The sequence below is a fragment of the Marmota marmota genome, unplaced genomic scaffold (assembly GCF_001458135.2).
Source record: "Marmota marmota marmota unplaced genomic scaffold, marMar, whole genome shotgun sequence".
NCBI classification, from domain to species: domain Eukaryota; kingdom Metazoa; phylum Chordata; class Mammalia; order Rodentia; family Sciuridae; genus Marmota; species Marmota marmota.
The window spans coordinates 10,645,212-10,658,622 of record NW_025999944.1 but is presented as its reverse complement, the minus strand read 5'-3'; the positions used below and the strand labels follow the sequence as shown (position 1 = coordinate 10,658,622).

General features: G+C 37.5%; 1 protein-coding gene across 6 annotated transcripts in view; it reads right to left on the bottom strand.

Annotated features, from left to right (window-relative positions):
* Positions 1 to 13,411, bottom strand: part of Psd3 (pleckstrin and Sec7 domain containing 3) — a 567,268-nt gene that overhangs the window by 116,647 nt on the left and 437,210 nt on the right. For all 6 annotated transcript variants that reach the window (XM_048801652.1, XM_048801653.1, XM_048801654.1 and 3 more), the window contains one exon: positions 4,395 to 4,438. In XM_048801652.1, coding sequence (XP_048657609.1) covers positions 4,395 to 4,438 — 44 coding nt within the window. The remainder of the gene's footprint in view (positions 1 to 4,394; positions 4,439 to 13,411) is intronic.

Below are 13,411 nucleotides of genomic sequence, written 5' to 3'. Positions count from 1 at the left end.
ATTTAAAAAAGAAGAAGAAGAAGGAGGAGGAGGAGGAGGAGGAGGGGATGGGATGTGCACTGCAGCCACTTCAGGAGTGAAGAGTGAGTGGAATCAAAGAGGACAGGGGCTAAAATCCAGGTAAGCACTACTCTGTGGCTACCTGGAATGGAGAACCTACAACAAAGGTGGGAGACAGATGATGACTGCTAAGTGCTGGCAGAAGTGTCCCATGGAAAATGCATATATTGAACTGAAACATGGGGAAGAGGTCAGAGTTGAATTTTTATCTTGGAGATCTTTTATAGAGATGGCAGATAAAGTTTCAGGAATGAATGAGATTATTAAGAAAGATACTATATGGAAAGAAGACACGTCTAAGCACTGGTACCAACATTAATGGGTTCTAGGTGGAAAATGAGTTGGAGGAAGAATGGTTGGAAAGGTCCTAGGAGAACTGAAGAGCACAGTATTATGACAATATCCATGCACATACAAGTTTAAAAAGGAAAAAGCACAGCTCCTGATAGAGCACATAAACTGAACAGCAGTGTCCTCTAAAGTGTGTTCTAGAGACCACTAATTTTAGTGAATGTTAAAAAGTGCTTGTGATCAAAGCAGACCCGGTGATTTATAAAGCAGAGGGACTAGACTAGCCCTTCATCTCTGGTCAAAATTTAAAATACACATCAGATTGTTAAAGGCCGAATCAGCTGGGAAAAAAAGAAATCTGTGTAACTTTTGTTCACACCATGCTTGTAGCAGTGGTCCACTTTATTCTATGAAAACAGCCCTGTTGCTCTGCCAATGTGGCTTATTTTTAAAATGGAAGTGTTCTTTCTCTTCCTCTCTCTTCCCCTCCCTAATCTCAGGGGGAAACAGGATTACCATTTTTCCCTGTCCTAGGCAGAGTTATCTGTCTCTGGGCATACAACTCAGCATAGGAATTAAATAATTTAGACTTCAAAGATGTCTCCAGAAGATCTAAGAAATTACTATTTCCCAAATTAACAAGTAAAATACCCCACACACATACCCTCCTGTGGAAGGCCAACCTTACCGGTGACTGAGTTACACTCCCCAGCTGGGTGCTGAGGCGCTCAGTCACAGAAATGGGTGTGTCTTGCTACAGCCCCATGGGTGAAGCTATGATCACCTGTTCCTTTGTAATATAACCCCTTGCCCTGTTTAGGATAGAATCTTCCATGGAAGTGCCTTGTGTGTGTCCCCTCCTCTTACTGTGCCCTTGGGTGTGGCCTACCCAGGTGTCAGTCAACCTGCTGACAGTGGACATCATGAAGATAGACTCAGCCCCCTGAAACCTGACCCCTTGCCTCATTTGAATAGCTTCTCCTCAATAAAAGGGGTCAGCGCGTGCTCTCTCTCTCTCTTTCTGTGGACCCTTAAGGTCAGAGGAGCCGTCACAGCAACCCCAAAGTAAAAGGTATTTGTGTCTCTTGTGTGGTTATTTCGTGCAGCCCAGTTAGCCCAGTTTAACTAGAGTGACCCCTGAGCCTTTTAGTCGTGAGAACAGAAACCCGGCACCCTCCCCTGACAGGGAACCCTTGGAATGCAGCCTTTGAACCTCCTATTTGTATATTAATTTATTTATTAGAGCTTTATAGATCCTCTGTTCCCGTGATGAGCAGAATCAGAATTTTTACCTTGGAGATCTTTTATAGAAATGGCAAATGAAGTTTCAAGAATGAATGAGATTGTTAAGAAAGAGACTATATTGAAAGAAGACATGTCTAAGCACTGGTACCAACATTAATTGGTTCTAGGTGAAAAATGAGTTGGAGGAAAAAGTGGTTGGAGAGGTCCTTTGGGAGAGGAGTAACCCTGTATTTCTTCTTTCTTAGCAAAGCAATAAGGCTTCTTTAGTCTTTTTTTCAAAACCACACCCTTGTAATTGGATTGGCCCTGGGGACAAGGACAAGCTTTTCAGTAACAGGCTCATCTGAACCACAGACTGTTTTATCTCCATCAGATACTTCAATGCTGTTTCCATAGGACCTCAGTTGAGGAAAGTGCTATGTATAATAAAATTCAGAACTTTGGAACTGGGAAGGACACTTGTGATCATTTAATCTAATCCCTTTATTTTACTACTACAGTGCCTTATTGTATTCTTTAAAAGCATAAGAATGTAGTATATGTACAGGCATATGAATGAGAAATTTAAGAAATAGAAACTGGGGCTTTAAAAGCTACAGCATTAGGTAGGATATTATGACTATCAATTGGAGTATTAGGAAAAAAAAAAAAGACCCTACTACACTTTTGGTTACATTAAGCTCAATAACTGCTCCATCTTACAGAATGGGAAACTGAGGCCTAGAAGCTTACTTGGCCTGTGACCCAACTAGTACATGGCAAAGCTAGAACTCAAACTCAACTTTATCTGACTCTGAAACCTGGGTTCCTGAACAAAATGCTCTGCTGACTTGACAAAAGGACACAGAAGAATTCAGCTCTTGCATACACTATCATCCATCTCTCGCCCTCTTGGATAGGACTCAAGATAAAACTTTCTTGCACCACGTCCCAACTGCACATAAATATATGAATAAAATTCATATATATAGAAACATATAGAAACAAATCTGATGTGTTAAAAAAAACAAGATTTAGAAAGCAGGTTCTCGGGAGCATAATATTTGCTTTGTAAAATAATTTTGTAAAATCATCCTCAAAATATTCTCTTGTCCAGTGTGAATATATTTACAATTACTTCATTTTTATGAATTTTCTCTAGAGAGTATATTCTGCATAGATCAGGATATGCCTTCAGCATTTCAGCAAGATTCTACATATGTCATGCACAGAATTTTTCTAGGAAACATACATTCAACTATGAGATATAAATCCAAAATAATTATTACTTTGGATTTTGTACCATAGATTCTTAATTGTCTTGAGCTTTCCTTGAAATGGCACACTGTCTTTAAATGAGACTCATCATGTATGAACACACAGACATATAAGCCATTTATATATATATGCAAATATACAAGTCTTAAACTTTGACTCCTTAATTTAAAACAGTACCATAGAACTTTGCAGTTAGTAGAAACTTAATTTGAGCAGCTTTACTTTTTTAAAAATTAACTCTAGCATATTAAATATGAGACTAGTTATCTGCTAAACCACTTTCCCCCAAAGTACATGTGAAAAACAAGATTCATCTTCCAAGTTAGGATTCTATAAAGCTGACTTCACTATAGATTGCTAAGCCACTTGGTTTAAAAAAAAAAAAAATCACACACATACACATACACACACACACACACACACACACTGCATTAGTGGAAATAAAAAATAAAATTTGCATTAAGCTCATATTAAAACATATTTTGACATAATATCTCAATATTTGATCAAAGATTTAGTGAAGATTCTTTCATAACAATTTTTAACAATATTTTTTCAACTGTTGTATTGATTAGTGAAAATTTAAAAAGAGAGGTATTGTCTGGGCTAGAGTTGTGGCTCAAAGGTAAAGTGCATGTGTGAGGCACTGGGTTCGATTCTCAGCATCACATATAAATAAATGAATAAAATAAAAGTCCATTAATGTCTAAAAAATATTTTTAAAAAGCAGTATTGTCAATTTATGTAAAGCTAACTTACTGTGGTACTAATTTCCAAAATGGGTACCTTGAAACACTACAATTTTACTGTCAAATAGATTCAGGAAACATAGAAACTTCATTTCTCTTGATAATATACAATGGCACTGTATAAGCCTCCTGAAAGGTTTTAAGCTAAAAAATTTTTTACCTTTATTTAGTTCATAGTTTCTCAAGCTTATCTATCCAGAGACTGCTTTTCTTTTTATGGTTAGTATCTATCCATGTCCTTGTATGATAGTTTCATAGGAAATAGGATTAGAAAGGTTTGATTTATGATGATAGGAAGGAGAGAACTAAAATTAAGTAGTGCACCCAAATCATGTGTATTGGGTTTTGAAATAAATACAACTTTATCAAATTTTTTTTCAGAATGCTATTTTTAAAGGACACATTAACAATACAATGAATTGGGGCTGGGAATATAGCTTAGTGGTAGAGTACCTGCCTAGTATGTGCAAGGCCCTGGGTTCAATTCCTGGGACTGCAAAAAAAAAAAAGTGTGTATATGTGTTACATGTACATACACGTAAAATTGTTCACAGAGCAACCAGATTAAAGCAAAAGCATTCTGCATGCCAAGAGGAAAAACAAACAAGAAAAATCCACACTCATTGTTCACTAAGGTATTACACAAGTAGTTAAGACACTTAGTGTAAAATAAGAGCTGACAATACATATTTAATGTCCCTCTGAAATCACCTCCGAGGCATGAAGACAGAAAGTAGGAAATAAAGGGAGTTGTTCATTATTAAAAGGTTGACATCCATCCAGCATACTTACACTGCCCATTCCAGCTTCTCATTCTTGATTGAGTTGTACAGAGCCTGTAAAGAGAAAAAATAAGATTGAATTATTGTTTTCATTCTGTTCCATATTCTGAATTCAGCACATGACCAAAGCTTTACTGAGTCTGCAAGTAACTCATTCACACCTTCCCAGTCTGACCATCTGAACAGGAGGGCCTGGAGCCCCTTGCCAACGCTCTGGGAAGGCGAGGAAGAAATAAGTGGGGCAAACAAGTGCAAAGTGAGCAGAGTTTTATGAAACACTTTCACAACTAGAAAATGTCTTTTATAAATAAAGACTACCTGGCTAGGGTTGTGGCTCAGCAGTAGAGCGCTCGCCTACCCGTGCAAGGCGCCCTGGGTTCGATCCTCAGCACCACATAAAAATAAAGGTATTATGTCCAACTACAACTAAAAAATATATATATTTAAAAAAATATATGACAACCCTATGTATTTTAAAGTAAAATTAGATGTGATTAAAATTAAACTCATTCATTAAATTAACTTACAGTTTCATTAATTTAGACAAATATTGGTGGTACTCAGATTCTTTTTTACCTATGGAAGACTTCATGGCATCTAGATAAGATGCATGGAAGGGGGCTGAAGCCAGATATGGAAATGTATTTCAATACCAATGACTTAAGCAGTTCTTATTGTTCTAATGTCATAATTCTGCTTTACAGTGAAGTATTATACTGGTTCCCGTGTGTGGTGGTGGAGGGAACAGAAAGCTTCCTAGGGTCTTGGTAACAATAAGAACACCGTCAAGTCAGCCTAAGACTGCTTCCCCGATTCTCCTAGCCCCAGCATTACATATAAAATCCTTATAAATCAACTTATTCCATTACAACGACTACCTGGAAAAAATGCTTTGAATTTTGAATGAGATATTACAAAGATAAAACAAGTGTATTTCTAAGATATAAAACCACAACAGCAAATTAAACTGAAAAGAACTTTATGTATAATATTATTATTACATTGGAACATTTTTTTCCTTAAAGGACTTGGACCTATTACAGCTTGAAGGTTTTGCAAAGACTTTGAATTAGGAAAAAAAGAAGGAATTAGATGCCATACAGATCCTCTTTTACACAAGGAAAGGCGGGATTCAGAACCTGCCTACCAGCAGAGCAGTGGTAGAAATGCCTTGAATTCCTATCTTCTCCCTCTTAATATGTCTCATCCCAGTGTCTGCGTGCAGAAAGACTGCACGTAAGTATTGAATTCCTTTTTCATCAAAACACTTCCAAATCTAGTACAAATGTAAAAAAGTTATATATTTTCTATTACTTAAGACTCAAAACATGTATCCTTAAACACTATTTTGATAGGTAATGTGGAAGTTCTCCAGTATGGCATAATAATTTACTGACTAATGTGATAGTGAATACTAATCAGGACACATTTTATCCTTATTAGGACATGGTAAAGTATGTCTTCAGACAATGAGAGAACTACAAATTAAAACAAAGGATAAATTAAAGTGCAAAGAACACACTATAAATTAGATGTTCTGTTTGAAAAACTCGAAATTTACTAAAGGACTCCAAAAGCCTATGACATAGCTCATGTCTCCTGAAGATGAACACTTAGGAGGTGCAGAGTGTCTCAGGACTTTGCTGGACAAATGCCTTTTAAATGGATTCTATTACTTGTCTGAGTCATTTTGAACCCACCAGTAATAGTGGGCTGGGAAACTGCAATTGAAAAGAGAAAGATCACTGAAGGCTCTTTATCTCCTAGCATACTCAATATTGCGCAGAGTAATTCACCAGGTGGCAAAGATCTTTTTAAAGCTGATTATAAAGGTAGATAGTTGGAAAATTATATCTGAGCATCTAAAGATTTTCTAATACATTCAATTCTTCCTTTCAACAGTTTCTTTTCAAATTGTTTTGCACTTGAGGGTATTTGCTTTACAAGAAATGGAACTCGACAAAAATCTCATGAAAAGTCACTCATTAAATTCATCAGACCTGTCATCAGACTTGTAGGTCAAGTCCTCACCCTGGGTTTATAATAATTTTTTTTTATTGTAGCATGCCAAATCTAAAAAGGTAGATGCTACCCGATCCTTTATAATTACAAAATCAGAAAGGTATTTTCCTGATTCTCTGTAGTGTTTTATCATGAGCCATTAGTGTTATTAATAAAAGGAAGATGGTTTACAAAAGCAGTTAAAACTTCCAGACCTGGCTCACAAGTTCTATGCTTTTATGCCCAGCCCAGTTAGAAACCGAGTGCCCATGTCTGCTCTTTACCTCCTACCCAGCGGTCAACCTAGACTCCATGATGCACCATATGATCTATCACTTCAAGCAGTTTTGTTAACACAGGTTGAGCATACCTAATCTAAAAATTCCAAATCCAAAATACTCTGAAATTTGAAATGCTCCAAAATTGGGACCTTTTTGATACCACAAAAAGGAAAATTCCATACCACTAAATTTGGTTCATGTCATACACAAAACTTTAAAACACTGTATAAATTTACCTTTAGTCTATGTGATTAGTGTATAGAGAACAAATTCCATGTTTAGACTAGAGTCCCCCCTCAAGATATCCTATTATGCCTATGCAAATGTTCCAACATGTGAAAAAATTTAAAATCTGAAATACGTCTGGTCTAAGCATTTTGGATGATGGATACTCAACCTTTATCTTCAACTTTTTTGTTATGTTATCTGTTGTATCTGAAAACATGTAACTCTTAACTAATCCTACCCTGACTTCTTTACACTGACATCCTGTGTATGAATCAAGGTTTTTTGTTTGTTTGTTTTAGTTTCAAGTGACAGATACCAAAACTAGGGATAAGGGGAACCTGAAAGTTTATGTAGCCAAATCATAGAAAGGTATGGATGGAGTTAGCCTTAGGAATACAGGAATTCAAAGACCTCTTTCTTCTTCCCACCCCAGACAGGTCTTGTCCTTGTTTCTCTGTAACACAAGAAAAATGTCCACTACAAGCAATGCCTGTCCACATCCTATCTCTCTCAAGAAGAGAAAACAGTTCTTTCTTTCCAGTGTGAAAACTCCCAGATAGAGTGTCTCACTGTTGTAGTTTTAGGCACCTGTTCTTCTGAGAACCAGTCTGTGAGCTAGGTAATGAGGCACTATGATTAGGTCTAGCTCAGAAATCAAGGGCTCTGGGGAAACTGTTAATGGGGGTAGGGGTGGGATACTGTTGATCTAACCATCCGCAAAACCTTCCTGGACTGCAAAACTTCCCCAATTTGTGACCTATTCAACCATACTAGAAAAAATTAATAGTAAAAATTGATACCACTAGATATTCACCATTTAACTTCATTATAAGCCACCTTAACCTCTTATCTCTTCTCTATAAATGCATCTGCACACTGGCTCCTCTTCTCCTTTCTAATAAGAGAAGAAACAACACAATGGAACTGCTAAAAGGAGCCTGAGCTCATGAAACAAACACTTCCTTACATGAGGAAAATGAAGCCCAATGTGAATTAAATCCTCAAGGTCCCATACTTGGTTTTCACAAACTCTGACTCACAAACTACTTTTTTTTTGGTGCCGGGGACTGAAACTAGAACCTTGAACACACAAAGCATGCATGCTACCCTGCCTGAGCTGCAGCCCCGGCCGGGCTCTTCATGCTTACTATCAACTAACTACGTTGTCTCCTCCTGAGACCACACTTGGCAGTACTGTGTGTGCCTGGCTAAGTGAAGGCCCATGCTGTGAAGGAAAACGGGCTTGTGCCTCTTAGAATTGACTCAGATCATGCTGGTCACTAAGATTCTATTCTTCAAAGATGAGCTTTCACAGGAGCCATTGCTGTGAGGACACATGCTTTAGGTGCTTTTGTTGAGTGAGGTCGATGGGCTTGCTGCAATGATCCTACATTTCAGTCCACTTAGGACCCAAAGTATTTGCCACCTGAGTGACTAAAACTGGGTATGGACTGCAGCTCAGGTAAATAACCCTTCATACAGCTGGAGATAAGTCATCTGGCCTAGCCCAAGAGGGAGGGTGTGTCACCAACGTGGCATGGTAGTTGGGGATAGGTGGAGAGAGGTGCTACAGCAGCACACGTGGATACATACAGAGAGGCAATAACCTGCATGGAGGTCCAGGAGATGTCCAGGGCCTAATCGCTGAAACCTTGGAATATTACCTTATATGACAAAAACTTGAGCCATGTAATTAAATTAAAGAACCTGAGATGGGGAGAATATCAGGGTTGCCCCTAAATGCAGTTGCAAGGCTCTTTATAAGAAGTCAGCCAGGACAGATTCAGAGAAGAAGGTGGCATCATGAAGAGGAACAGAGAGAGCAGAGTGACCAAGACAGGAGCCACGGTATGCTGGAAACTGCCAGAAGGTGGAAAAGGCCAGGAACAGATTCGCCCCCTGAGAGGTGTACAGCCCATTTGACAGCATGTTGTCAGACTTCAGGCCCCCAAACCATGGTAGAATGGATCACTGTTCTTTTTAGATGCCAAGCTCGTGACAATTCGTTATAGCAGCCACAGGAAAGTAATACACCGAAGCATAAGTGAAAGGCAAATGTATCTGAGAAACAAAGGTTAGAGGTTGATTTTCAGAAATAATTCCAGGGTCAGCCCTTAGACAAAACAGTCTTTTACCATCGTGATCTCATTTGAAAGAATAAGCATACACCCCCAGAATCAGTTATGGAGCTTTAAAAATATTGATTACCATGTTCTGCCCCAGACCTACTGAACCAGCTTTCTAGGTGAGGGATCTATACAGAAATTATTTTCTAATGCTTCCATGTAGCTCTGAGATGAAGCTGTGGTTAAAAATCACTGCACCTCATTAGTTTACCAATTTATTCTCCAACTCAAATTTTTGCAACTTAACCCAAGAGCTAGAGAACAATCTTATATCTCTAGAGATAACCAAACAGAACAGAACGATTCTTCAAATTTCAAGATCATCATTTTTAAGAATGAGAAAGCAAAGTAAACTGCTTAAATTACAGAGATCAAGGTATTTTGGTCTAAATTTACTTTTAAGCCTTTGTTCCCCACTTTTGATTGCTTTTCAATGATGATAAAATGCAATTTTATTCAAAGCTCAGCACCGTCACTGACAGCCCACACAGGCTCTGAGGTTTTTCTCCATTACCAAGTATTGTGTAACCAGGAGCCTGTCTGTCTCCCCAGAAGCATATTTTGCATAGTTGATGGAATTCATAAATTTTAGTTAAGCTACCTTCTAAATTTCAATGGACTTTTTTTCCTCTGTGGTCTTTGATTCATTTTGAAAAGTATGGAGGAAACAACAGAGCCTCTACTTTCAGTGAAACTGACAGTGACCATGGTGGAATTTGTACCAAGAATGACGACAGCACCAACACCATATATCCCTTTCTTCAAATGCAACACTGGTTCATGCAGATCTTTAGAGTAAGACAATTTTCCAGTGAAGAATTAAATGTGCCCCACTCTGGCAGTAGTATAAGAGAAAGAACATGCTTGAAAAATGTACTGGTTAAAAACTGATGATGAAACCAGTTACCAGATGAATGTCAAATTGCTCAGAAAATCTCAAAGAAGACCTTAAATCACTTTTTTCACTTTTCTTTCTTAAGTGGCAGAAGGCAACTGTCAAGCAGAATTGAAGAAGGAAAAACAGCCCCAAGCTTTGAACATGAGAGTATCACAGGTAGATCCATCTTAGGGAGAAGAGCTTACTGAAGATGAGCTTCTGGACTTGACTTCCCTTACACTACTTGGGTCCCCACACTCAGGCAGTCTTCGTGTACCCTAGTTTAAAGAACACTCTGCATGGAAGGACATGTATTCACAAGCCGCCTGTTGGGCATTCAGCTCTTTGGCTCTCATTCAGAGGGACAGAAGTGTGCCTCCATGTGGTTTGTGTTTTTCCTATCTATGGTCAGATGTACTGTTTGGACACAGCACCATGTAAACAGAGCCAAAGTCTATGTCCTGGACAATTAAGTTCCCCTTGTGACATGGGGCATACACAAACCCAGTCAGCAACTGTAAGAATATATCCAACCAGGAACAGAGGCATCAACACGAATCCATAATGGGCTCTAGAAAATTAATTAAAAAGCCCTTATCCTCAGTGAAAGAGAATCTGAAGTATAATTAATATGCATAACTCACCATGTGACTAACATTTCTGAACATATCCTAGAGGCTAGGGAGGCATTCTGTGAGGTACAGATGACTCCATTCTGCCTTCAGGGGCCTCTTACATAAGGAATACAAAATGTGCTGCTAACCCCGACTGAACTTTACCTAGTTGATTCTGTTAGATGACTAATTTTCAACTCATTTTTTTACTTCCTACATATAACGTACAAGACATTTCCACACACAATATTTAATAAGTGACATCACATATATTTTCTTCAGAAAAAAGATTTGATAGAAAAGACAATAGATCCAAGCTCAGAGGTAAGATTTTGGGAGAGGTAGGGCAGGGTGTTTGTCTCTAACTTGCTTGTTGAAGACAAGTCAATTTACCTGCTTCCCATTTTCTTCATAGGCAATGTGGAAGAATGGCATAAAGTACATTTCTTGGTCCCTTTGCTGATCTACTGTCTTATGATTTTACTTGAAAAGACCCTAGAAGTCACCCAATTTCACAAACTAATAGTTCTTTGCCTAATCCCTGCTCCCTCCCTTTCCCTGTGTCCCCCACTAATTTTTTTTTTTTTTTTGGCCATAATTCTTGGTAGCATCATCATCTGCTCCCAAATCCAAGATATAGCTCCTATAAATGAATGTTTTAATATGCTTATTCATTTTGTCATGAACTGGTTTTTATTTCTATAGGTTAGATTCCTAGGAGTGATATCTGGGTTGAAACTATGCATTTTCCCTATAACTTTACTATAAAATTTTTCAAACATATAGATAAGTTGTAAATATTGTGCATTGAAATACTGATATACCCATAGCCTGTATTTACGATCAAGCTTTAGCTATGTTTATTGTATTATCTGTTTATCACCTACTCATTGATCTTGCTTTGTTCTCTTATTCTTTGGTTCATGTTACCTCTAAACACTTCAGTTCGGATATTGGTAACTTTATATCCATGTTTATTTACAGAAATTTTTCCAGATATAATTTTTGCATTTTTATTTGTTCTTTCTAGTTATACATGACAGTAATATATTTTTTGATATATTTAAACACACATGGAAGACATCTTATTCTAATTAGGATTCTAGTCTTGTGGATGTACATGATGTTAAGATTCAATGAGGTGTATTTATATATACATACACACACACACACACACACACACGAAAGTTTTGCCAGATTAATTCCACTCTTTTATATTCCTATCCCACTGTCCCTTCCCTTAATTCTTCATTGTCTAATCTATTAAACTTCTATCCATCCCCTGTTCCTCTTACTGTGGGTTAGCATCCACATTATCAGAGAGAATATTCAGCCTCTGTTTTTTTGGGATTGGCTTATTTCACTTAACATTAAAGTCTCCAGATCCATCCATTTACTAGAAAATGTCATAAAGCCATTCTTTTTTATGACTGAGTAATATTTAATTGTATATATAAGCCATATTTTCTTTATCCATTCATCTGTTGAAAGGCACCTAGTTTGGCTCCATAGCTTAGCTACTGTGAACTGATTTAACTCCTTTGGATATATATCAAGGAGTGATATAATGGGGTCAAATGGTGGTTCCATCCCTAGTTGTCTGAGGAATCTTTTTACTGCTTTCCAGAGTGGTTGTACCAATTTGCAATCCCACCAACAATGTACTAGTGAACCTTTTCCTCCCCAACACCCTCACCAACATTTTACTTGTATTCTTGATAATTGCCACTCTGACTGAAATGAGATGGAATCTCAGTGTGGTTTTTAAATTGTTTTTCTCTAACTGCTACAGAAGTTGAATTTTTTTTTCATGTATTTGTTGTTCATTTATCTTTCTTCTTTTGAGAAGTGTCTGTTTAGTTCCTTTTCCATGCCTATTTATTGACTGGGTTATTTGGTTTTGGGTTTTTTGTTTTGTTTTGTTTGAAGTTAAGTTTTTTGAGTTCCTTGTATATCCTAAAAATTAATGCCTTATCTGTTGTATGGGTAGCAAAGATATTCTCCCATTCTGTAGGCTCTGTTTTCACACTCGTTTCCTTTGCTGTGAAGAAGCTCTTTAGTTTGATGCCATCCCATTTACTGATTTTTTATTTTACTTCATGCACTTTAAGAGTCTTGTTGAGAAAGTTGGTTCCTAAGCACAACATGTTGGAGTATTAGATCTACATTTCTGCAAGTAGGTATAGGGTTTTTGGTCTGATAGCTGGTTCTTTGAAAAACTTTCAGTTGAGTTTTGTGCAGGGTGAGAAATAGGAGTCTAATCTCATTTTGTTATATGTGGATTTCCAGTTTTCCCAGCACCATTTGTGGAAGAGGCTATCTTTTCTCCAATGTATGTTTTTGGCGCCTTTGTCTTCTATGAGATAACTGTATTTATGTGGGTTTCTCTCTGTGTCTTCCTTTCTATTCCATTGGTCTTCATGCCTATTTTGGTGCCAATACCATGCTGCTTTTGTTACTGTAGCTCTTTAGTATAATTTAAGGTTTAGCATTGTGATGCTTTTGCTTTAGCTTTCCTCACTAAGGTTTGCTCTGGCTATTCTGGGCCTTTTGTTTTTCCAAATTAATTTCATGATTGCTTTTCCTATTTTTATGAAGTACTTCTTTGGAATTCCAATATAAAGTAAACTGCACCAATCTTATGTGTACCTTTAAACAAATTCCAACACATGCGCATATCTACATGTGCAGTTACTTCTGGCTTAATATAAATAGCTCATCACCACCAGTTAGAGAACATCAACTACAGAAAATTTTCTCATGTCCCCTCCCAATCAATCCCCATATTAAAACTGTAAATATCAAATGAACTAGTTTGACTATTAAGTCCAAACGCCAGTTCATCATCAAAAACAGATGAGTTACAACTCAAATATCCATAGGACTAGGCAGACAGCATG